General features: G+C 48.8%; 6 protein-coding genes across 6 annotated transcripts; 3 read left to right on the top strand and 3 right to left on the bottom strand.

The window, feature by feature from the left end:
- Positions 1–1,087: 1,087 nt before the first annotated feature.
- N7506_008655 (uncharacterized protein) lies at positions 1,088–2,822 on the top strand (the record flags this gene model as incomplete). The annotated part of the gene is made up of 5 exons (XM_056957948.1): positions 1,088–1,207; positions 1,260–1,727; positions 1,778–2,211; positions 2,272–2,480; positions 2,542–2,822. 5 exons carry the CDS (start codon positions 1,088–1,090, stop codon positions 2,820–2,822), a joined length of 1,512 nt encoding a protein of 503 aa, XP_056807338.1.
- A 1,873-nt stretch (positions 2,823–4,695) lies between these two features.
- On the bottom strand, positions 4,696–6,663 carry N7506_008654 (uncharacterized protein; the record flags this gene model as incomplete). The annotated part of the gene is made up of 7 exons (XM_056957947.1): positions 4,696–4,960; positions 5,011–5,103; positions 5,157–5,368; positions 5,425–5,574; positions 5,633–5,994; positions 6,055–6,518; positions 6,581–6,663. 7 exons carry the CDS (start codon positions 6,661–6,663, stop codon positions 4,696–4,698), a joined length of 1,629 nt encoding a protein of 542 aa, XP_056807337.1.
- A 2,559-nt stretch (positions 6,664–9,222) lies between these two features.
- N7506_008653 (uncharacterized protein) lies at positions 9,223–11,765 on the top strand (the record flags this gene model as incomplete). The annotated part of the gene is made up of 3 exons (XM_056957946.1): positions 9,223–9,317; positions 9,387–9,517; positions 9,607–11,765. The coding sequence occupies 3 exons, from the start codon at positions 9,223–9,225 to the stop codon at positions 11,763–11,765; spliced, it is 2,385 nt and encodes a 794-aa protein (XP_056807336.1).
- Positions 11,766–15,127: 3,362 nt separating this feature from the next.
- On the top strand, positions 15,128–15,857 carry N7506_008652 (uncharacterized protein; the record flags this gene model as incomplete). Its single annotated transcript, XM_056957945.1, has 2 exons — positions 15,128–15,368; positions 15,622–15,857. 2 exons carry the CDS (start codon positions 15,128–15,130, stop codon positions 15,855–15,857), a joined length of 477 nt encoding a protein of 158 aa, XP_056807335.1.
- A 952-nt stretch (positions 15,858–16,809) lies between these two features.
- On the bottom strand, positions 16,810–20,486 carry N7506_008651 (putative SNF2 family helicase; the record flags this gene model as incomplete). The annotated part of the gene is made up of 14 exons (XM_056957944.1): positions 16,810–17,091; positions 17,141–17,317; positions 17,373–17,651; positions 17,819–17,879; positions 17,989–18,340; positions 18,406–18,604; positions 18,661–18,748; positions 18,822–18,921; positions 18,978–19,132; positions 19,191–19,304; positions 19,364–19,448; positions 19,497–19,581; positions 19,638–19,658; positions 19,854–20,486. The coding sequence occupies 14 exons, from the start codon at positions 20,484–20,486 to the stop codon at positions 16,810–16,812; spliced, it is 2,631 nt and encodes an 876-aa protein (XP_056807334.1).
- Positions 20,487–21,768: 1,282 nt separating this feature from the next.
- N7506_008650 (MCM DNA helicase complex subunit MCM6) lies at positions 21,769–24,665 on the bottom strand (the record flags this gene model as incomplete). Its single annotated transcript, XM_056957943.1, has 2 exons — positions 21,769–21,885; positions 21,936–24,665. 2 exons carry the CDS (start codon positions 24,663–24,665, stop codon positions 21,769–21,771), a joined length of 2,847 nt encoding a protein of 948 aa, XP_056807333.1.
- Positions 24,666–25,670: the final 1,005 nt, after the last annotated feature.

Raw genomic sequence — 25,670 nt, 5'->3', positions numbered from 1 at the left:
TTGCTGGGGATTTTGAAGAAGAGACACAGCTGTGCTTGGATATGAAGGGTGACGGGAGTCCAAAGACGGCGTCAAGCGGCATCGTTGTTTGGAGTGATCCTTGGGATCCGGCGGGTTGGGAAGTAACTGAGCCGTTTGCTAGATACTGGGGCTGGGTGATAAGAGATTGTTCTGACCTGGCAAAGTCTACGAATCAGTGGCGGGCAAAACGGAATGAGAGGCCACTTTTTTGTATTAATTAGTAATAAATGTACTTTGCAGAGCACTTAGTTGACTTCTTGCGCCTTCTGGTATCATGTATCTATGTCTCACGTACTGTCCTTGGTCAAGCCACATATGTCCTTCGCATGTTCTAATTTAAGATTTTGAGCTCACATCTGTTTGTTCATGAAAGTTACCTTGCCCGTACAGAAGTTTGATGCAGATCTGCCATGTTCCTATCCTCAAATACCGCTAATGCAAACGGGTGACAGTCTACTTGTACTGATCCACTTCCCCCACAACTGAGCGCGGAGATGAGAGTTGTCAGCAATTTGCAGTCCCATTGATTTGAATCCGTCGGTCTCTCTTTCAGTCCCCACTTCAACCCTCGGTACAAAAGTTCCAGGACTAGTCACCATATCTATTGCAATTTGTTCTTAACAAACTTCGACCCTTGATTGCTCGGGATACCTACCATGGCTATGGGAGAATCAGGCAACGATAAGATCCGGAATTAAGCCAGTGTGAATTGGTCTTGGCCAACGATTGATTGGTTTCTAAAAATCCACATCTAATACCTCCGCAGGCTCAGAAGTTACATCAGGGGTGATCTTAACCAGAGCCAGCATGGACGTTGCAGCATGACGCGTAAATCACCGGCCATTGTTTGAGCAAAACAATTCGGGGCAAGTTGGCACGAATATTGGAATCGTTGCATCTCTTGGCTAACATGAGCGGCTTGGCAGGATATTTCGAAGGGGTTTGGCTATAAAAGCTAATCACTCCGCAGATGGAGTGTACAACCAAAAATATTTTCAATTTATTGTCTGTCTTTCCACTTCAATCTTCGCTTGGTGGTCCCTTGACTCTATTGAAGCATACCACCATGCCTCGAGTACTCTCCTCCCTCGTGTTTCTTCTTACTTCAGTCTACGCCGCTCAGCACAATGATGTTGGTTTTGCCAACGACGCGTCTGATCGAGTGACTGCAAACTGCCAACAAGCGGTAAGTCTGATCAACTTACCAAGAAATTTTCCTCTTATCTTACCATATATAGTGCTCTGAGCTCTCTTCCGCATTCGGCTCGGCTTTCCATTGGCCTTCGAACGATAATTTCTCGATTTGGGACGCAAAACAACAAGAGGTTCACCCGGCGTGTCGAATTGAGCCATCCTCGGCTACTGAGGTTTATAAAATACTGGAGATCCTCGTGAATAACTGGTGTCACTTCGCTGTGAAAGGGGGTGGTCACTCTCGAAACCCCGGGGATTCAAACTCCGTTGGTGGAGTTACTGTGGATCTTGACCGTCTGACGAATGTTGAGGTTCTTCCGCATGCCAACAAGGCTCGAGTTGGCGGTGGAGCTACCACCATACAGGTATACAGGGCTTTGGAATCCCGAAACATGTCTTTTGTTGGTGGACGAGTCGGCAGTGTTGGTGTAGGTGGATTCACGCTTGGTGGTGGTACCTCTCCGTTTTCAAACAAGTACGGATGGTCTTTGGACAATATCTATGAATATGAGGTACGGGTTCCGTTGATCATTAATCTACTTGAATGCTAATCCCTTCTTAGGTCGTTCTCGCAAACAGCACAATAACCACTGCCTCCGAAACGCACAACCCTGACCTATACTTTGCACTCCGTGGAGGTGGAAACAACTTTGGCATTGTCACGGCCTTTACTGTTCGGACATTTTCCCAAGGTCCAGTTTACACAAGTATGACGACCTACTCAGCTAACCAGTCGAGCCAAGTCCTCGACAAGGTCTATGATTTGTATACGGACAAGAGACTCGCTAGTGACAAGGAGATGGGATATGATTTGTATTACACATACAACTCCGGTGGAGATGAATTTGTCTTGAGTGGCACTCAGCGATACGCAAAGCCGATCTCCAGCCCGCCCGTTTTCCACGCCATCGATCAAGTTTCTACTCGGAGCAGAAGAACTAACCTGGGTCTTATGAGCCAAGCGGCCGGCGGAACTGAGTCTCTAGGGACTACACGGTGCGCTTTTCTAGAGAACGTCTGTCTCTCCCTGAACAGATACTGATGGCTTTCCTGCAGACACCTCTTTGCTACACTGACCGTCTCCCCGTCGCGAGAGTTCTTGTCCGAAGGAATCCGGGTTTTCGAAGAAGAGGTGGAAGCGATCAAGAGTGTACCTGGCTTGGTGCCCAACTTCATCTCTTATCCCATACAGCGAAACGCCATTACAGCAATGAGACAGCGAGGTGGCAATGCTTTGGGAATTGATCGTGATGATCCTCTATTTTGTATGTGCCTCTCCACACCCGGGAAAGGACTCAAGGCAAGATTTACTAACATTTCTTGAAGTGGTTCTAATCTCCACCGCGTGGTCAAACAGTACTGATGATGCTGCCGTGAATCGGATGACTGAAAACATCATTGAAAGGCTGAATGGTACGGCCCAAGACATGGGCATTGCAAACAGGTACAAGTACATGAACTACGCATCGGCAACACAAGTCGACTCTATCTTTGCTGGTTATGGCGACGAGAACGCAGAGAAGCTGAAACATATCCAACGAGCGGTTGACCCTCGAGGTATCTTTGCTTCTACCGGTCTGTGGCGGGGATTTGTCAAGCTGATTTAATCAATACATCTTCATGTGGTGATTATGTCGCAGGATTGGACGTGGGCATCAGCCAGATAGCAGCACTCCTTAGCCAGAGAGAGCCTCGCTAATTTGGTTTGAGGCTGACATACGTTAACCTGAAATGGATGGGTAGTGACGTTCACAACTTGATTATGGGAAATTTCGATGCCTCAAGACCTCCATTTGCATTTCACTAGAGAAACATGAAAGTTGAATAGTTTTGAAGACTTCCGACAAGTCCAGCTTTAATATTCACACATTCTGATGGAAACAGCTCATGTTGGAAGGATCCCAAAAAACATCCAGCGAGATTTGCCAATACAACATTGGAACTCCTGTACTTTACTCTTCTCATCTCTTCAAGACTCTCTCCAGTCTACTATTTGGTATACAAAAACCGCATTTTCCTGCCCTGGGGCTTCGCTATCTCTCGGGCACAAATCTTACGTCCTTGCGTTTCTTCTCTGCAACGCTTGCATGCTTGGCCCGTATTGCCAAACCTGCTGTCGAGCCGACAACAAAATCCCAACAACGAAAGTTCAACTGAAAATAAATGGTCAAGGGAATGGCTGCATTGCGAGACAATTTTCGACTTCGAGGAGCCCTCTCCACGCCCAGAAACATGGCATTAGCACAAGTGCCCAGCTGACGCCTCATGCACACCGGCCACTGGGACTGCGAATACGGCCGTGCAAACTTCCAAACTAGACCAGATACACAAACAAGTCCAATAGATGAAATCTGATCAAGAAACGAAGTGTGTTATTCGAAGGTTTGGTTCCTGACGAGCTCCGGAGAAACCCGCAAGCCGAAGCCCAATTAGCTCTAGCGCTGAAATTCTAGACAAATAAATTCGGCCCCTCGCATTTGCGCTTTCTCCTTTTTCTTTTCTCTCCATCTACAGTTTGCACACTACGGTGTGCAAATCCATTGGGGCTCCACATTGTGGCTTGCTGAAGGTTATTCGAATGGCTTCGGCCTTCGTGGGTTTCTTTCCGTTCCCGGCCCTGGAGAGTAAAGGCGTTTCTCTTCCCTAGGCATTCTCTATATTGAGGTTTCTCCGCGAAATCACATGGGTGCTACATGGGGAGGGGGCGTCACATAATAATTCCTATCGAACATTATTACTATGCGGGATCGGCACCGTGGACTGTCCCGGGCTTGCGTCGGCCCTGAATAAAACAGAGTGAAATCTCTGCCGCTGCCTTCCATAGCTATCAATTTCAAAACTCCTACCATCTCTTCGAAAAATCTTTCCTAGGGTCCCAATTGTAGTCACTTATGAAACGCAGTCAGCTCTGCCACTGGTAGACATTTTGCCTAACCGGCGCGTTGGACTGGATGTGGCTCAAGCCACGACCTTAGAAGTCAACACCTGATGCCTCCTTCTCAAAACAAAATCCCCGGTTGTCTAGTGTCTCATATCTATTATCTGTGGTGAAAGGAGTCCTTTGGTATCGTGGATTCATCGACTTGTGGACAAGAGTTGTGGAGCTTTGGTAGATAAAAGCGGGACTACTGATGACACCCGCCTGACGTTCCACTTTGAATCATAGCCATCTATGCTACTCATTCATTCGCGCTGCATTATTTGGAGCGAACTTCGAAGACATCATTTTATCCAAGTGGACATTGCTGAAATTTGGCCGCGTCACATGTCGAGAACTCATGGCAAGACTGGTTTTACTATAAATGAGTGGGACATTTTGCCCAACCGCTGCATTTATATGAACACGACTTTCAATAAACCGATCGGCAAAGGCTATAATGATTTGAGGTCAGATTAAAACGGTGGGTATATAGATATAAAGACAAGCTCCCAGTCTGATCACAGGATTGTATGTGCGTATATTCTTGCCTCTTCCATGGCTCAAGCCTTGATTTCAGTGCCACTCTCATCACTGTCAAATTTGGCGCCCGCAACATGCACATCGGAGCTCTCGTGATGAGTCGCTTCTTCAAGGTACTCTGGCTTCAGCTCGCCATGCTTATCGTAGCGGAATGGCTCCTTGATAGAAATAGTAACAGCGTTGAAGACATTCGTAGACTTCTTGAAGATAGCATCCATTTCTTCCAAGGAGCGATAGCGAGTTTCGGGGAAGAAAAAGTACACAAAAGGGAAAATGAACGCATTTCTGTGTTTGTCAGTTGGACCTTTGTCGGCATAGGTGTAAAGATGACTTACATGACGGCGAAGATAATATAGGTCTTATATCCAATGTTTGCGAATGCGACTGGCGTAATCATCACAACCATGAAGTTGAAGATCCAATTGGCACTTTTAATAAACTTGTCAGAATGACTTTCTCAAAATGTTTGCACTTAGCTTACCTGGTAGCCAATGCATTCGTTGGGGCACGGATTCGCAGTGGCACAATTTCTGCTGGGTAAAGCCATGTCATACCCAACCAGCCAATGGCGAAGAATGTATTGAAGACAAATAGGAATACTGCTTGTCCAATACCTGCTTGTTTATCGCCCAGGTACACCAAACGATAGTTTGTACCCGCAAGTACAGCCATAGACAGAGACATTCCAGCGGCCTGTGTTTCGAACATATTAGCCAGAGCTTTGGGCGAGGATTAGATAGCTCACATACTCCAAACAACATCAATGGGCGCCGGCCAACCTTCTCAATAATGAAGATAGGGATGAATGCAGCCATCAAGTATTCTGTGCCGTTACATGCAGCCAGCAACTTTGGGAGATTGCCTTGCCCGAGTCCGATGTCTGCATATAGTGAGGGAGCCTAAGATCTCATGTCAGTACAATTGCAATGTGTAACTATTGATTGGTTGGGGTCCCACGTAGTAGGTGATCAGATTGATTCCAGAGATCTGCTGGAACATCTGGTTGATGTAGGCCAAAGCCACTCGGTGAAACTCTCTGTACTCGCTCATCTTGAACAAACTCCGATATGAGCCTTTGTTCATCTCTTTGACCGTTTCCTTGATAGACCGAAGCTCATTCACGATGCTGGGGTCGTCTCTGGGCTTTTCGTTGAGGCATTCGAGAATTTCCAAAGCATCATCATCTCGACCTTGCATAACGAGCCATCGAGGAGACTCGGGCAGATGGAGAATTGACGTGAAAATCACAACGGCAAACACAATCTGAAATGCTATTGGGAATCGCCAGGCCACTTCCTTTTCACCGATGAATGACATTCCTGGATTGCAATCAGCAAGTTTAAACTTTTCAAAATATGCATAAGAATTATCTCACTCACCGTAGTTAACCCAGTAGCTCAGAGTGATTCCAGCTGTAATAAGCATTCCCTCTATCATGACCATCTTTCCGCGATCGTGGGCCTTCGATGATTCCGATTGCCAAGTCGGTACAGTACTTGTGTTCATTCCATTGCCGACGCCTGTAATGATTCGTCCCACAATGAGATGTGGGAGACTGTATGAAGTACATTGTAGCAGTGCGCCAATGGTCATGGTGATACATCCGCAGAAAATCGTTCTCCGTCGGCCTAGCGGATTTCCGATGAAGATAGTCAAGATAGCACCAAAGAAACAGCCCAAGTTATAGGATGCAACTGCAATCCCTTGGTTTAAGCTCCTTTGTGATTGAAGAGCAGGGTCTCCATCGATGAGTGGATCTTTGGGATCGATGTCTGGGAAGTATTTAATGAAAGATGGCAGATCCAACAGTCCACCGGTTACACCTTGGTCATATCCGAAAAGTCTTCGAAAGAAGGTCAGTTATTAGTTGAAAGCCATGTCCGCCAAATGATAGGAGCAACATACAGGAAATCAAGACTGCCAAGGGAGCTTATAGCTAGATTGAGTGATCTACCTCTCCAGCCAAAGAATTTCGGAATCCCAAACATTTTGGACAGCGCAAGGGTGGGTCTAACGGGGAAATGGAAATGAGGCTAACAGGCGAAGATGATCAAGCCCTTATATACAAAAGTTCCGTCTTATTGATGCTCTGCCGGATGCCTGAATGCGGTAATCCGAAGGGGGGACTCATACAAGGCATGGGAATTGCCAAGATACGGGGAAACCGCGGGGAGGGGTGGTTCCACGGTCGTAGTTTTTGGGGGCGGCTCGGAATCTGCCTTTGACTGGCTCAAAGATCTTGTTTGATACTTTTGCACAAAGTGACTACTACTCTGTTAGCCAAGGCCGAATGCCTTGGCAAGGTGTATGGGAGGACTCGGCGGGGGTTTGGTATTTCTTGGCGGGGGTGGTAATACTTGGCAGCTTACAGAGTACTCTGAGAGTAACAATACTCCGTGCGGAGTAGAGTGCTGCTGATTAGGTACGCTTTGGGACTATATCCTGATGCGACACTGTGTGTTTTTATAAGTTGCAAAATCCTTGACCAACTGCTTTCATCTGAGAAGTGTTGTCCCCCAGATAGTGGCTACGGCAAATCATCAATGCACTTTCCTATGTTGCCAAGCTCGGTACTTTCTTGTCCAATAGGACTCCAGGGCTGATTGCTCTAGTGGGTGAGTACTGTCCAATCCGAAGCTGTCGCCTCCGCCATCCTGATGCCGGTCCATCTTCGATGACATGTGCCAACTGCGCCTCCTGGGCTATGCTTTTGTCCGATGCCGACCTGCCGGAGGGTCATTTCAAGCCTCATATCTCTGGCCTACAACTCTCACTTGAGCGAGATGATTTCGCAACATTCCTACACATAAACTAACTGTAGGGTTGGTGCATCTCTTTATACCCGCATTCTGTCCTGTCTGCGCTTGGCGCCATGTTTCTTGTCCGGGCTTTGATAGATGTATATTGTCAAGACCTCGGAACTTAGTAGGCTGATACCGGTCTATCCAATCTGGCCTCCGAGTTGGTGATGGTTGAATGCGGGAAAGGGCTCTCTTTCACTTAGCATAACCTCTCTGGGGCTCGTATTTTACATACTATTCTGCGATAAATCCAGTATGGCACGGGGTCGCATTTACTCTTTCAAGATGCGAGGGAGCTCGAAATCCGGTTCAAGGTTCAAGAACTTCGCCTATCTCTGACCAACCCTGGAACCTTCAAATACTTCTAAGGTTCTTGTCGGACAGCTAGGATGCAAGGGAGTATAGAGGAATATATACCAAGTTTACGACTACTTCGTGTCCATGTGCTAGGTAGTATGAGCAGGAGCTAGCTCGGCCCGGGAGATAATTCGGCGAAACTACCTTCAAGAGAATAATTGACCACATAAGATCAGGTACCAAGTGGACTTGAGTCTTTCAATCTTATTAAGATTCCGGGGTAATTTCCAAGGTTGCAGGTTCAAATATTCCAAGTTTGTTCTATCTCTGCATGACATATTCTGTTCTTATCAATGATTTGTTATCAACGCCTCTGAGGTTCAACTTCGAAGGGGTTTGAGTGAAACAACATGAAGCTCTCATATCCGCAGGCCTGCCTCTAGGGCAGTCATTGTATCTGACCTACCGTTCAGTGCCTCAAAGGCATCAAGTATGTTGTAACCAGCAAGATGGCAGAATGCTAGACATATCGGAGCCCAATTTGCGATTGCAGGTGCACTCAATATACTGAGCTGTATGAGTATTTTCATTCCATCTAGTCGTAGGTACTCATGGGATTTATACCGCTCACGATGACCTCATCTAGAATGAAAACAGTATTGGGAAGACTGCCATGGTCTATGGCAGATCTTTTCCAGTGTGTTAAGCAGGTGGCTTGATCACAATATAAGAATATACCACCTGGACCTGAACAGTGACAAAATCAGCGAGTAGTGAAATTTCGCAGGGCGTCATTGCTGGCATGCAGGGCTAGACTCGGCGTTCCCGCGGGTATAGCTAGGTGCCAATCCCACTTTGAAAGGGCAGCTCTTGAACCACATCTCTGCCCCCCTCTCCACCGCCCAAAAAACTGCGATCAGTCCTAGGAGTTGATGATTTGTATTGAAACGAACAGTCTTTCATATATGGAAATGACTGTAATGTTCCCGGATATATTGGTATAGTATGTGGATTAAAACATTGCGATAGTACTAGGAGTTTGTTGGAGGGGTAGTAATTTGTGTGGCCGTGAACATCTAGATTCTCAATTTTGTTGGGATTGAGGAGGGAGGAGTGGTGGACAAGATTGTATAATGAAGATGACTGTTTGAAACAGAGTCAGAGCAAAACCCCCAGTATACCATAACAGGCTCTGGGTACATAGCAGGAGAAAGATCAAAGGGTAAATTGAGAAGTGGGTTCCCGCACTGTGGTCACCGCCATCGCCACAAGGTGGCTTGTGTGCTTCTCCTCACTCAGGCCGAATCCTACCTTTGTCCATCTTTTTCTCCCATTCCATCACCTGCGTATCTCCTTCTCGATCTTTTCCACAAATATTCGCCTGCCCCGCGACAGATGACCGCATCATAACCCTCCCGTGAACCAAGACCACACAAAATTCTAGCCGCCATGGCGCGACGGTACGAGATCGATGAGCTCTTATGGCTCCGCGGCTCGCCCCTTATCGCAAAGCCATCTGGCCTACCTCCGATCGAAGAATGGATGTATGTAGGCTCCGCCACTACCATTTCCCGAAGCTATCCCACACGGCCAAGCAGACTGACCGCACACAGGCCACTACCTGACCCAACAACTACCCAACGCAAACAAACCCCTCGTGATCCTAACAATCCCACCGAACCTGGCTCGGGCAGAAGATCAAGCATACTTGAAGCCAAGCATATCTCTCGAGGATCCAACTCTGGTACGAATCTTCCCCTTCTGCCGATCCTCCAGGTCCCAACTTTTACTACCTGAGGGCATTCGCTAACTGCTTTTCTTTTTCCTTCTTAGAGGACATTGTGCTTGGGCCCCCGAAAGTTGCTTTCGCATCATCTCGAATTGGCGGGAAAGGCTCTCTCGATCTAAACGACCGACCAGTGCGGACCACCGATTCGGATGACACCAAGAACGACCGATTCAATTTCAGAGATAGATTCTTCAAAGACAGAGATGGGGTCGAGAAGGATTTGGATCGTCGCGATGGGAAACCGGCTCCTTTGAATGGTCGGCGTGGCGAGAAAGAAGACTGGAATGCCGGGCGGCCGCGTCGCACATTTGGTCCCGAAGACCAGGAGCGCAAGCCCCGACGAAACGGCGAGTTTGATCGATGGGATCAAAAGGAAGGGGCCCGTGAGCCCAATGCCGAACGGGGAACTCTCCCCAAGGATGGCCGATTCCCCACTCGAAAGGAGGGACAACCCCCGAGATCCAAATATGAAGGAAGCTGGTTCCGCGATGAACACAACCAGGATGGCATTGAAGCTGATGATGATAAGCCACCTCTGCGAAACCGTGAATGGCGTCAGAACCAAACCCGACACGGCACCGAGCGTGAGTGGAATAGGGGTGCCAAATTTGAGCAAGAGCCTGAATGGTTGGATGGCAATGAGCGAGATGAGCCGCGGCGCGCGCACACACAGGAAGACTTTGAACGTTGGAAAGAGCGCATGAAGGCTGGATCTGGGTCCGCACAACCTTCAGCCGGCGCTGAAGAGAAGAGAGATGCTCCTGCCGAAGCGCAAAAGCCTGAGACTCGACGCACCGATGGTGAAATTTTCAGCAACTCCGGCGCCCAATTTATGTCGGACAATTCCATGGAAAGATTCTTCGGCCTCCTGGGCGATGCGAAATCTCAACCTCAAATTCCAGAGGCTAACACGCCGAATTCTGCCGATTCTGTCCCGAAACAAGACGCTTTTCCCTTGCCCGGAAAGCCGGGCAAATCCTCTCGCTTCGCGGGCTTGTTCAGCCCCATGCCCGAGAGCCCTGCTAGAGAGCCTGAGCCTCTTCCTTATTTCAATGCTCAGCCCCCACCTCAACACCACTCCCAGCACCAACAGCCTCCACTTCAGCAAGCTCAACCACAAGCTCCGCAATTACCTGAGGGCTTTGCCTTCCCAACCCACAGCGCTGACCAAGAAGGTTTCCAGCGCATTTTGCAGATGCTTGGTGGGCAACGGTCCCAGAATGGCACTCCAAACGAGGGAGGCCTACCTCAACAACATCGCCCTCCTCCCATGATGCATGCTGAGCAGCATCGCGCTGGCTTATCCTCTCCTCCAAGAGAGCCCTCTCACCGACCTGATTACATGGGCATCAGCCCGGATAGTCCTATGGCTCAACAGGCCGGGAAGGATCAGTCCTTCGAGCGAGCTCACCTTCTCCGGTTGATGCAGCAGGTCCGAGTTGGTCCGTCGCCTGCTGGCAACCCACAATCTCCTGGCGGCGGTATTGCTCCTCCACCCGGGTTAATGCCCGAAGGTATGCCTCGTCCCCCACCAGGGCTATCTGGCCAAAAAGTACCACCTTTCCTTGATGATCCAGCAATTGCCAACATGCAACGGCCAGATAACCAGCAACTGCGCCGCGGACCTGGCAACGGCCCTCCAATGGGATACTTTGACGATCTTCCTTTCCCTCAGGGCAACCAAGGCCCTATGACCCCAGGCGGTCCCATGACTCCCGGAGGCTCTCGCCCTCAAGGCCCAAACCAGCCTCCTATGCCTCTTCAACGCCCGCCAGGTCTTGATCATCTCCCCCCTCCTGGCTGGACAGGTCAGCCTGTCCCCCAGCAGGGCAACGCGCAGAGCCCAATGGGCCCCCCTCCTGGGATTCCCACACCAGGCCGTGGGATGAACCCGAACTTCCCACCCGGCATGCTCCCCATGCCCGGCAACCCGCCTCCCATCAATGAGCGTCAAGCCTTCCCCCGTGGCCCGCCTCCCGGCATGATGCCACCTCCGGGCTACATGAATGGCCCCCCTCCAGGCTTCCCACCCATGCCTCCCAACCCCGAGGCCATGATGGGTCTCGGCCCCGGCTCCCAGGGCCCCTTCGGTCCAGGCAATCCTGGCCCAGGGGGACCACCTTCGTCCCGACACCTTCTTGAAATGTTCGGTCAGTCCAACGGTGATCCTCGTGGGGGCATGGTCCCTGGTCAATTCAGGTAAACATGCCTTGAAGACCACACAGGTGATCTCGACTTAAACCATCTTGCCCAATGACCATTTATGATTATTTACGCAATTTTTGGCGAAGGTTGTGATGTACAGACGCCGATCTTCATTTTAACCTATCCATCCGACAACCCAACGTTCACCCCAGAGAGACCAAAATACCCTTTATCATGTCCTTGCCTGTTTTCACTTTCAATGTACTTGCTGCCCATTGGCACACCCGTGCTCGATATCCTTATATTGCGTTCGAGCCTTCGCTGCGCTGGTTTCGGCCTTATGCTAGGATTTCGTATCATTCCCGGGATTTCCCTTTTTTACTTTCTGGTGTGACATCTCTCAGGGGTCGACACGTTGGGCTCTGGGTTCGGCTCTGGTCTGGTTTGACAATTCCGTTTGGATGTGGTCGGAATGAGAATATGTGATCAAGGATGGATTTAGCTTGTATCTACAGCTTTCTATCGGAGCGCTGGCTGCACCTGCAGACTAAGCTCCTATTTTACCATAGCTAGTCTCAAGCATCAATCTGTCCATTACTTGATGCGAACCGTGCCCAGGTGGTTGTAGTCTTGGATAGTCACTGAACTCCTTGCCAGGGTTCAAAAATTATGGCTTCTTAGGTAAGGTTCCCATCAACCAAGCAACTGCATTGTTTCTCGAACCTATTGAGTGCAGCGGTTTTGCCTAGAGGACCCCCGGGTCTCAGGGACCTCCCGAGTCGTTTTCAAGAGCATCATGCTGAGCCACTGCACATACGTTTGAAGTCAGGCGATCCATGAATATAGCCATTTGATAGTGAGGTAGCAGAAACTCCAATCTCCAACTAGTAATTGTTGGAGTCAGTGAACCTACCGAGGCCATGCCTCAAAATTGCCTGCCGTCAGTTGATGTCTATGCTTTTCGGTCCAATAGCCAGATGCCCTGCCCCCACCCCCATAGTGTGTTGATACTAATGAAAAATGAGGGACCTGTCTACCTCCGTCTGGGTCTTTGTATGGTCTTTGTGCTTGCAGTTTGCGCCTGCCCAGATGTGAAGTCGCTTCTCATTCCCAACCTTGGAAATCAAAAAAGAGCAATATTTCCGAGGACTTATCATGGTTGATCATCTTATGATATCATAGAATTTGCGGTTCGTGACATGGACTTCACCAGAATAAATTGTCGCTCATGGCCTCCAAGGTTGGCAACATGGTTCAAGATTCCGTGACCTGGGAAGCCCTGCAGGTTGCCGGCTGCCCAGGTGAATCTTTTGGTTCAGATCTACTTTAATGGATGTTCTTTGTCTCCATGTGCTGTTTCTTCAAATCTTGTATGATTCGGTAAGCAAGTTTGAAAACTTTACCGAAATTAACATTGGAACCTTGGAAATCTTTGTGGTGAATCGCTTATTCTTATGCTCGTGGCACACCATGGGATGTACCTAACCGAGTGATCAGACCTATCCAAATACCATGCTACTCAGTCACTCTGAAAGTGTTTTATGCATTATACTTCATATGTTTGAGCGTTCAATGCCTATCTATCACCAGAATACCCAGGTATTGCACGTTAGTATACTTCTTTAAACTAGTCGTAATAGTTAAGATGGAAAATTTGCTTTTGTGAGAGCTGTTGTGGAAGCACCAACCCATGAAGTCCCGAGGTCATTGGTGATTAAGTTAGCAGCTGCAATGTCCACAAGTACCTCGTTGAATGTGTCTTGTTGATCCAGTAACCTCCAACTATCCTTTATTGGCGTATACATATCCATCACGTGATAGACCGTGCCCCAAGATGGCCCTGCAAGATAAGACATGCCGGCTATTCCTTGCAGTTAAACAATTGATTTACACACATAGAGCCCTAGTGTAGATATTACGAGCAATGTATTCTTATCCGTTTGACTCCAATCATCTAGTAGAACCTTTGGCGGCTCATGGGAACAGAGGGCTGAGTAGACGCAGACTTCGGGATGACACGGATTAAAGTAAAGTAGTCACGTATTTGAAACCTGTTATGGGCTATTTTGGCAAGTCTTTGATCTTTATAATGTTTTAATGTTGGAAGACCTAAGTCTCCGCGTCTCCGCGTTCACAAAGCCCCTCGCGGTCCCCGTCGATGAACGTGAATCTGTCGTCGCCCCACCGAGACACCAGGGCACCTTCGCCGAGTCAATCGCTTGACTTCACCTTTTTCAAGGTATTTTCAGCGTCCAAGGAGTTATTTATGATCTGATGTTTTATTCTGATCTGAAATTTGCCTGTTTGGCTCGTTTCGCATCCGCTCAAGTCAAGGTTTGTCTCCTACTCATCCCACTTCAGCCTGCAGATAGCGGTTGAGTTCGGAGAAGTGTTTACTGTCTTTGAGACCGTAATTGGCTCAGTGATTTCTGAATATTGGGCATGATCTCGGACTGGCCTTTGGGCGGTCGTCCCCAATGGGGTGAACGGAGGGCCTATGCTAACTACTGCATCGAACAGTGACCGTGGTCAAGTGTTGTGCGATAGCCCATTTTCCAGTGTCTGGAATTGCTCAATTCAGTTTATAAGGATTGATTCATGAGTCCTGATTTCCTTGATATGAGTTCTCGCGGCTGACCGCCGAAACATCCCATTAAAATGGACAACAGCCAGGAGGACGTTCGTCCTGGGACAGAAGCTGACACTGTGAGTACTTTGCAGCATTCCCCAACACGCTTCCCTCCAATTCTTCACGATTTCCGGGGCCGCAAATTGCCTTGAATTGCATGGTGGCCCCGCTTGCCTATTATGGTCCTGTCTGACACTTTTCTTCTCTTATCTCACGTAGGACCCCATTCTTTCTTCTCACCATCCTTCTACATCCTATGCACAAGCTCCCGTCTACGAGATCGTTGAGCAGCCGTATCCTTCTTTGAATCCTTCTTTGAATAATACACGTGGATCCGCAGAACGTGATTCAAGTGGAATTCTCGCGCAATCCCCAGATTTACCTTCATTCGCGCGATTCGAGGGATTCCCAGAATTGCTTGATTACGAGCCTTTTGTGTCCTCACCACACACTCCCGATTACACCCAGGAGGATATCGAAACCATCGATCCTTTTTATCTTGAGAAATTGTTACTCCCTCAAACCGTCGGCGAGTCAGCAACTTCCCTCGCCACACTTTCTTCTGCTTCACCATCTCAAGGTTGCGCCCACAAAGATCGGGCTATATCAACAAAAGATAAGACTGTGAGCTCCAACGAAGAGCACTGCACTGACGTTGTCTCAACCACGCACCAAGCCACTCCCCCGGTGTGCACTCATCGCAAGATCATTGCACCTGCGACCAATCACCTTCTTCCGACGTAGCTACGCGTCAAGCCTCAGAAAAAGACAACGCAGGCCAGTCAGACGTCATGGAAGGCTATCACGGAGACGTTCAGCGCTGGTACGAAGAGAACTTCACAGAAGAAGACTACGACCTCGACCCGGTCGACCTGAGTGAACTTGGTCGACGACAGGAGTCTACAGAATCAAGCCAGCTTGATCAGGATAGCCCATCAGCCTCCGGCCTGTCGGCAACGACTGATGCTGACGAGAGCATGGGAAATGAAGAAGCCGAAAGTTCTGCTTCCAATCAAAGCACCGCGAGTCGAGGTAAAAGAAACACTGCATTCAATTGAGTCCGAAAGATCACATTACTAACGGGATTGATATAGAGGACACACTCGGTAACAGCGAGCCCGACTTCACCTGGACCATCTCACCCCCCACAAACCGTCCCTCGGGCTGGGACTTTGAAATCTACGAAGACCCCCCTGAGGCTTCCGAGCTCAACCAGCCGACAACACCTCTGGCAGACGCATTTCAGCCCGCCGAGGGGGATAAAGAGAACGTTCCCCCGAAGGAGAGTTCTCGGACGAGGAAGAGGAGGGCAGCGACGACCTCCCGTCGGACATCGACTGGGGTGAGATCTGGCAGCTCCCCCGGGATGCCTTCGGGCTCCCTATCGGCCGGGATGGCCGCCCCACCATCCCTGAGCCCGCCCCCTTTGGGGCTCGTCGCACCGCCCGCCGCGCCCGCCGCGCGCTGCGCGCTCTCCCCGGCCGTGATGGGGTACTGGATGGGGAGGAAGAATTGGATTAGGAGTTGAAAAAGAAATTGTTTTTTTTTTTTTTCCGGTGGAGAGAGATGAGGCAGGGGAGGAAGTGAGGCGGGGGTGAGGAAAAATGTCAGCGAGGCAGAGGGCCGAGATGCACCTCACGATGTATGATTAGTTTCCTTTGCTCTGAATTTGTCGTTTTTGTCAGATTTCCGTGTCACGTAGAACTCTCAAGCAAGGTCGACGAGCCATTGAAGGTTCTCGCCGGACAGTATACATTTGGTCAGTCTGCCGTCCGAATTTCGCCTCATGGTTCGCCATTCCAGACCGTAGGTTCGGTCGTTTGGCCAGCATCCCTCCTTGGTAATGTTTTCTTTGGTCTGCTCAGTTGTCGGGTGTTGTGCTGGAAATCAATAGATTTCGTTAGTTCATTTGGATGAGTTTGGTGTTTACAGTATTCAGACCTCGGGACAGATGGAATTATTTACCTTATTGAGGTGCTTGGGCTCTGTACATAGCGAAGCACATAAATGACTAAGCGCGTATGCGCCAATTGCATGCCGTTATATCCAGTTAAAACAGCAAGCTCGCAATTCCATGATTCTTGTTATTTGTCCGGGCTCCATTGGACATGAGCCCGATTACTCCGTACTGCACAAAGACATCGACCTCTAGCCCTAACCCGTCTCAACGCAGATCTATCCTCTAGGGTTCCCGAGGTCTCCCGTGGCCGAATAGCTACTAGAGTTTGCTTCAATGTTACAAAGCTATTTCTAGATCCTTTGAAGCTGTTGGTAATTTTTGAATTATTCTTATATCCCCCCCTTCCCTCCCTCTTTTCCCATCTTTTTGGTGGAGTTTCCCCCTTTCTCTTTTCGAATTTGTTTTTGTTTTTGTTTTTTCTGGGGTTCCTTTTTGGGTTCCTTTTTGGGGTCTTTTCTGGGGTCTTTTTTCTTCAGACTTCTCTGCCTTCAACCTCGTGTTTCTTCCCGCGTTCTATTCATCATTGCCGTGAAGTGGCGAAGGTTCTTCGTTTGGGTTCTCCGTGGGTTTGACCATGAATCCACCACCAGGTCGTTCTGTGACTTCTCCCAGCATTGACAGAAAACTAATCTCTGCTTCTCGGCTGAGTAGACCCTTTTGGTTCATATACTCATTGATCTCCTGGGTTTTCTTCTTCTGTAGATCCAGTATCCAATCGTCGATCGTGCCGCGTGTAACAAGTTTGACCCATTCCACCTCGCGTGTCTGACCGATTCGGTGAAGACGGCAATAAGCCTGCGTGTGGTCAGACTATCCCGCACTTCAAGAAAACCATGCCACTTACCTGTTGCTCAATTGCCGCGTTCCACCACTGGTCATAGATGATAGATTTGTTGGCCATTGTCAAATCGAGACCGATTGCGCCTGTCCTGAGGGTAGCAAGGAGAATTTTGACATCGTCGTTCTTTCGAAACTTCTCCACCTGAGCTTGACGAGACGCAATTGACACTCTTCCATGCATCTTGATGTCTCTGTGTTAGCAGCGCATGTCTAAGATTTCCAATCGGGTAACTCACCATGGCGTATTTCCAGTCGTTCTTGTCGCACATGTATTGAAGCAACCGCATGGTAGCCAGGAAGTCAGTAAAGACAACAATCTTGACATATTTGTCTTCAGAAATCCATTTTTTTATTTGCGTTTCGGTTGCCGTTGTCTTTGCCCCCGGAGTCACATCACCAATCTTTGTCACCCAGTCGAGCTCGGGCTCGGGCTCAGGTTCAAGCTCATTGGAATCCTCCGTAAGAACACCATGGTCTGTTTGCGATTGATCTGAAGGTCGCATAGTCGCCAAAAACTGGGCAAGTGTTTGTTCAGTCTGTTTTTTTTTCTGGCGTCTTTTTTTGGCCTTGGGTTGCTTTCCAGATTCCTCAAGACTGGCTCTTCTTTTGTTTGGTGACATTTCTGTGAACAAATCCTGGGCGGGAGGCAGTGCCGACTCCAAGGAATCAACACAAAAGGTACCGCTTTGTATGTCCATTTTGCAAGATGGACATTGACGATCTCGCGAGTCAATATTTCCATGCTGATCGGGAAGTTTTTCAAAGCAAGGCTCACAAAACCGATGCGAACATGAAGCAAGGAAAAACTTGACTGGAACAAGACGGCAACTTTTGCAACACTGGATTTGGTACCGCTCGAACCATTTTTCTTCTGTGGAAAGATACTCGAGTTGGGACCGAACTTCCTCAATTAGACTCTTGTCCACAGGGGGCTTTGGTCTTTGACTTTTGCTCGGATCGCCAGGTGGAAGAGTTGTTTCTTGGGGAGTTCCTTCGACCACACTGAGTAGTGCCATTATGATCATTCCGGAAGCTTCGTCTATTCCCGGTTGATTTCTCATGTTCTTCAATTTGGTCATAGCTTCATCGTTGAGGACCGATTCGAGAAATCTCTGAGCAGTGAGTAGATGGCTCGCAAACATGCGACTTCGCGTTATCACGGCCAATATGCATCTCGACTGTTCTGTTTCATTTTCTGCGAGACCTTGAATACGAGATCAGCTTTGTTTGTGCTTCTTCCTTTTGTCCTTATGTCATATCAAGCCTTACCGTTCACTGTACCAATAATCCATTGCTTTATCTGGTCGTTCAGACATTGTTCGGCCTTGCTGAGCTTGATTTCTTCCACTCGTCCAACAATATTCGGAAGTTTGAGAAGTGGTGCTCCAAAGAGTCTGCTCTTGTGGCTTCGTCGATGCATGACATTGCCAAGCAAACTCTTCAGCCGCTTCTTAGCTTTATCAGAACCCTCTTAACATAAGCTTGACTCGTTGTCAATACAATAAGTGGAGGTTAATCACTCACGTCGCAATATAACGTTTGAAAGTTGCCAAAGTCCAAGCAATCGGGTACCCCAATCAGCTCGAGATAGGGGTAAATCTCACTCGTGCGACTGTTACAGGGGATTAGAAATAATCCGCGTACTTGGTTGCGGAAGCTGGGCTTGAAGAAGATTTTTGACTTACTTTAGCAATGGCGTTCCTGTCACGGCCCATTTCCGTTCTCCATTTAGGGCTCGAACGGCTCTGGAAACCTTGACCTCCCTGTTCCTGATAACGTGTGCTTCTAGGTTCATTCGTCAGTCAAGGTCTGTGGGGTCTGATTATTGATTCAACCTGTACCATCCAGAATTATCCGGTGCCAGTTGAACTGGTGAAATGCCCCGCGGTGCGTCTCAAAGTTCTCCAGCCATTGCTTGGATTGCTCATCCGTGAGGGTCCCTTGAGGATGCTCGATTTTGGGGTAGGACTTGCAAATTTCGTGATATGTGGTAATTCTGCGATTAAGTTAGAAGTCACATGCTCTCGTTCATCTCTGGATCTGCAGGCTCATACACGATATGTTGTTCTGAGAACCATTCGAGTAGATCGGGTCTGTCCGTGCGGTGCCCAGCACAGTAGCGGTCCACCTTGACTGTGATACCTTTGTGAAGAAAAATTTGGCTCATCCTAGATAAACAATTTTAGACAATAATCAATCAATAGTGAGATTCAAGCGCGAAACATACCAATGGCTAACCAATGTGCTTGGAACAATAATCAGTGTCGTCTCTCCGGGGTGGTTCAGGTATGGAATCTCGTTGAGAGTGACCGCTGTGACTCATTAGTTTGACAACGATAGACTTGCCTTGAATCTCTTACATAGCATTGTCAACGTCTTTCCCAGTCCCATCTCATGGCACAGTAATCCACCGTGGGGCCGAGAACCGGAAGTCTCACGAGCGATCTGTTTCTTTGGTCAGAATCCCTACTCAATTATGAAAAAGGTAGACTTGATCTTACAATCCACCCACCGGCCTCGAGCTGTGATAGTTTTAGTCATGAAAGTTTTGGGGTTGAGAAGCTGAGATGCACTCACCTGGTATGGATGTAGCGAAGTCTTTAGTCCATTGACTTTCCATCCACCATCAACGTGTCTTGCAGTTGGGCTGTATTTCTTTGATGCTAAATTGATTTTCATCCGGTCCGCATTTGCGGCGTCTTTTCGGTAGCTGGAACTGCCGCAACGGCCTCAGCCAGGGCTGCTCTCTTGTTCCTGCTTTTTGAAATTGGAGCTGAGGGAAGCAAGTTATTTTGCTGAATGGTCTCGTCATAATTGTGTGCTGAAATCAGGTTGTCGAGTTCTGGATCAGTGAAAATGGGCTCTGTTAAGTTCGTCCGTTGCTCTTCGGTCACCAAAGTGTTATCTGAGCCGAGAATTCGCTTGACTTCATTTTTGCGTCGTCGCGTAAAGCCTCCATTTGAGGTATGAGGTCTTTTTTTGTTTTTGGCTGAGGGGCCTTCGCTGGCAGCATCATTTGATGTATCCTGCCCCTCATCTGGAGACCAATCTTTGTCGTTTTCGTTCTCCGTAATGTTTTCATCAGTCTCCTGTGGTCGAAACTCTGCCTCGCCAGGAGGGTGGTCGCTAGTAAGATCACAGAAGAGACTCTCAAAAGGTTCTGGGCAATCAATTTCCCCAGACGGGCATTCTGATATAGCCTCAAGGGATTCAGGATGATCATTTCTGGAGGCTTTGGCTGTCTCATCCTTGGAGATCTCGGTGAGATTTTTGGTTGGTGTAATTGGGTCGAGGGATATTTCAGTGTCCCTTTCGGGTGGAGTGCCCATAGGCACCTGTTGTTCCTCCATGATGCAAGCTTTTTGCTGCTGAGATTCGGGAAGGATAAGCAGGTTGACGTGAGTCGACGTGAGAAAGTTCCTGATAGATGTGAGAAAGGTCTGTAAGTGCAAATCAAAAGGAAGATGCTGTATGATGAGTGTGGGTAACTGAAGAAGAGTCTGCGGGGGATGGGGCATAGGTTGAACCCATACTGTGAATATAGGGCAAAGATTTGTTGGCAAATCAAGAAGCTGAAAGAAGGTTCAACTTCCAAGGTTTGTTAGCAATTTGATCAATGAAAAGTAAGAATGAATGGACATTTGGTGATTGTTAGGAGTCTTGTCGGTAACAATTTTCCTCAAGTCAACCCGATGTGAAGCTGCGAGAAAACTTTGGACTGGGCAAAAGGCGAACTTCACAACATACCTAGGAGAACGGTAGAGCTTCCGGGTAAAGGGAGCTTCGTAACGAGAGAAAGATTTGAGGGTGATGCCTGTTGAGTATGAGAGATATATGGAGCACAAAGCTCAGTGAAAGAAGGTGTGATAAAGGAGTCAATGGTGTTGTTAAGGATTTGAGAGTGATGCCTGCCGAGTACCTAGGCATGAGAGAGAGATGAAACTCAAAGTTCAGTAACAGAAGGTGTGGTAGACGAGTTGTGTTCTTATAGTTCTCATGTCCAAGCGGAAGAGGGAACTCACTTCGAGACAGGCAGAGAGCTTGGCTCAAAAAGATTCAAGCACGGGGATCAATGAACCTTGGAACCAAATCATCAAGATAAAACAGTCTCTTGGAGAACCGGGTCGAAATATATAATGCTCCCTGGTTTCGCTTCCGGGGTATCAAAAGGTCTCTCTGCTCGGTGAAGAGAACATTCATCTCAGAATCCTCGACTAGGAAAGATTTTCTCGTTTGCTTGTATGGAATTTGTCAATCGTTTGGTCATTGACTTGGCGACGACGTGGAAGTGAAGATCATGAGCTTGGAGTTGAGAACATCATACTAGTAAAGTAGAACCTTGGGGGGTGGGTGCCAGGCACCTGGGCACTGGGTGATACTGAAAAATCGAATCCATCGAATCCTGTTGCTGGCGCTGTGGCCCCCAGAGTTTATCGCATTGTTGGTAATGTGGAAAAGCAGGCAAAATCTCGTCAACAGATTCGTAAATCTAATACTTAGTATCATTCCAATACTATCAAACAACTAAACGGATATCATCACTCATAACCCCTTGCTCCATATATGTAGACAATTGAAAAAGCTCAACGTTTGGTGCAAAAGACGAACACAAAAAAGAGAAAACAAGCCAGCCTACATATCATCGATATTGCAGTTGGGGTGCAGGACATAGAGAATTCTGCTGTCTTCCTGGACATCTTCAGGTCCTTCCGTGAGGCCGGTTCCGGAAATTCGGAGCACAATGTTATCCTGAAAATCGTTAGTGCGTGTTGGAGAAGTTCAATATCAACGCAACATACCTTAACCATGGTTTTCAAAACCATCTTCGCAAGCTTGCGTTCACGAGCAAGATCCTCTTCGCTGTTCAGCTCCCCTTCGATCTGCTCGAGGTACCACAGAATAAGATCTTCCTGCTCAACACCTTCGGCTGCGGTCGTTTCATCCTCAATCAAACGTCTGACAAGGTGGTTCAAGACACCGTGGTACTTGTCGTATGTGACCTTGACCTTATTTCCTTCGCGCTTGGTGTGAGCAGGGGGTGCGTCTTCGTCGTGCATTTGATCATCACCGTCGGCATCATTATGATCAGCCATCTCTTGGTCGTCCTCCTCTTGGGCGGCGGGCTGATCCTCATCAATCTCGACATCGTCCTTCTCGACGGTCACGATACTCTGGCGGAGAAGATCGAATGCCTCGATGACGAAACGGGGAATGATTTCCTCAACACAGTTGGCTTTGGCCACGGCCTCAGACAGACGAATCAAAGACTCGAGCTGACGAACAGTGATACGGTAGGAAGAGCGACCAACACCGCCCTGAGCATCGTTGGAACGCAGCTCCTTGTACTTCTCAACAAGGAGTGCCTTGGCCTCGTCGGTGAAGACAGGGCGGAAAGTGCGAGCGAAACGAATGTAGCGTTGCAGCTGTTCGGTGGACAGCTCGGGCTCAACGGCCTCGTCGCGGTTCATGTGCACATTGACAATATGCTCTGCCAGACTGCGATCAACGGACTCCTTGGGGTCATCGCGGATGACGAAGAAGACATCGAAACGACTCATAATAGGAGCACTGAAGTTCAGGTTGTTGCGGAGGGTTTGCTTCGGGTCATAGCGGCCATTCACAGGGTTGGCAGCTGCAAGAATGGAGGCACGAGCATTGAGTGTAGTGTGAATGCCGGCCTTGGCAATGGAAATAGTCTGCTGTTCCATAGCTTCGTGGATAGCGACTTGATCAGCGATGTCCATCTTGTCAAACTCGTCAATAGCACAGATACCACCACCGTTTGCAAGCATCAGAGCTCCGGCTTCGATGGTGAACTCGCCGGTCTCGGCATCCTTAACAACAGAGGCGGTCAAACCAGCCGCAGAAGAAGCTTTACCACTGGTGTAAACTGCACGGGGGTGCAAAGAGCAGATGTACTTCAAGAACTGACTCTTACTGGTCGAAGGATCACCGACAATACAGATGTTGATATCACCACGCAGCTTCAGGCTCTCTGCGGAGGTGGATTTTCCGACACCGCCAATCAGTTGCAGCAGCAAGCCCTTCTTGATCTGCCTGTGGCCCCAAATCATGGGGGCAATAGAATCAACGAGGCGAGAGTAGATGTAGTCGGAGTGCACGAGTTGCTTCAGGTCCTGGACTTCGGCCGGGGTGAGACTCTGCAGGAAAGCTTCCTGAGCCGAGTCATCTCCGCCATCATCATCCTGGTTCTGGTTTAGGGAGGCGAGAATGTTGTTGGATTGGCCACTGAGCTGTTGCTCTGGCTTCTGGCCAGGTGTGGTGGTGTCAGGGGTGACCATGCAGGAGAGGAATGCCATTCGGTAAGACAAATCGCGCACACCCAATACCTTCAGGCCAGTGACACCGCTGCCGTCCCCACCTCGGAAAGAGTTGTCGTCACGGACAGCTTCCGGGCGCACACCAGGAAGTCCCAGTTGACTGACATCGGGAACAACGATCAGAGTACCAGTGAAGATGCAGCGCTCACCGGCCTTGGCGCGGTCAACCATCTCACCACGTAGAATGACGTCCATTGTACGAGGCATGCTACCGGTCGGAATCTCATGTGATGATTCTTGAAGCTTGACCTTTTGCCAATCAATGAATGTACTCTTGCCGATATCAAGACGCCAACCGATACGGTTGCCACAGTTGTTGTTGGGGCACTCCGAAGGCTCTGTGTATTTGAACGTCTGCTCGACATTTGGCACAACAGTTTTGCAGCCCTCGCAAATAAATGTTCCTAGCGACAACTCGGGACGGACTTCGGAGGTTCTCGTGACAGTTCCAGAGACAGACAGCAATTGTCCGATCTGTTTCGTGCGAAGTTGTCGAAGTCGAGAAACTAGGGGAAGGTTGTAGAATGCGAGAGCGAAGAGCTTGTCGGTTTGCTGGTGGCGAGTCTTCTCGCGGATGTGACGGTCGAGCTCGGGGTTGTCGGTGCTGCTACCTGCGGTTGCTGAGCTGCCGGGGTCTACTGAGCTGTTGGAGCTCAATCGGTGGGAGACGAAGTAATCCGAGGCATATTTGGCGATGAGGTTGTGCAACGCCTTAGTGAGGAAAGGCAGGAATCGGTAGTACTGAGTTGCAACAGCATCGGCCAGAATGGGGTCTCTCCAACTTGTGAGGTGTGTGAAATCAACGTAGAGGGTTGACAATTCAAACTTGGCCATTCCTTTGATCTGAGCGATGTAGTACCTGGTGCTGAGAACCTCACCTGAGGAGATTGGTGCGGACGATGAAGGCTCTTCTTGGTATTCTTCAAGCAGGGTCTCAAATGCACCCCTCACCCTTTCTCCTGCATCGTCGACCAGTTGCGCGGGGGTAGCAGTATATGGGTTGCGCAGACGGTTGATTGTCGCATTTCCACCAGTCACGACCTGGTCATCGGCGAATGCATGCATATCACTCATGGGGCCATTGCTCTCAGAGCGACGGGAGCTGGGTAGGTGATCAGATCGCAGGTTGTCGCTAGCAGGCCCTGAGCCCAACTCGGACTGAATCACGGCATCGAAAAGGGAAGACATGGCAAAATGCGTACGGCCTAAAGGTGGCCAATGGTTTGAATTAATTGGCCCTCTCTCAACAAGAAAGTAAAAAAAGAATGTGGAGGGTCGGAGCCGCGATGATACCGAGCAGGATTCCTATCTTAGTTTTTCGTGGGTCTTCAAGTCTCCTTGGGCAACGCGCGACGCGAACGCGTGTTCGGAGCATGAAATAATCCGGCACCGACGTGTTAAGTGGTTTCTTATGTCATCATCTGCTAAGTCAGCCGTGCAGGTCGGGGCCTCGGGACCTCGGGGTCTGAGAAGACGCGCTAGTTCGATTTAGGTAGTTGGTCGTGTCCCGAGGCCCCACTACGTTCCACGAATCAGGGCGGCAGCATCATTTCAAATCCGAGTTCAATGTTTAACGCGCACAGCTGAGACCTCTGATTTAGCGCATCCATTACGTTGAACACGGTCCCCGACCATTCACCGAGATTTACCAATAGCAAAAGTACTGCCTTGGAGGTTTTCATCAGCTCTTTTGCTCAAAAATATCCTGTAGAGTTCCGTCATTCAGGAGCATGACTAGATACTTGAGCGGACTTGTCATTCCTCTTTCGGTAAGCCAGGATTGCCCAACTTTGACACATCTCAAGGCCCAATCTAAGTAAGGTACTAGCGCATGTATCCCTTTCTCCATGACCTCATGTTCAGCTACCACTTGCACCGCCTCCAGTAACCTTTTTATCTACGCTGTCTACACTAACTTAGCCATGAAGGGGTCTACCTCTTATCCTCATTAGCGAGCATTCAACTTCTGTGAATATTCAAACGAAGTTTCATATGTATTGTGCACGGGAATCCTAACATCTCAATCAATTGTCGGTCTGTACTATATCACCCGACCAGAAAGCAAGTTTGGCAAATATGCCCCTCTTGGGCCGTGACACGCGGAAATAATCGACTTGTGGTAGTAAACTCTACTTGACCGTTCTTTAGATATCTAAATAGCGTTTATTACCGAAATCATCGAGTGGATAAGTC

Source organism: Penicillium brevicompactum (genome assembly GCF_028827555.1).
Source record: "Penicillium brevicompactum strain IBT 35665 chromosome Unknown utg000006l_segment0_segment0, whole genome shotgun sequence".
In the NCBI taxonomy this organism is placed as follows: Eukaryota; Fungi; Ascomycota; class Eurotiomycetes; order Eurotiales; family Aspergillaceae; genus Penicillium; species Penicillium brevicompactum.
Note: the sequence above shows the minus strand (reverse complement) of the source record. Positions and strands in the feature narration are given on the sequence as shown.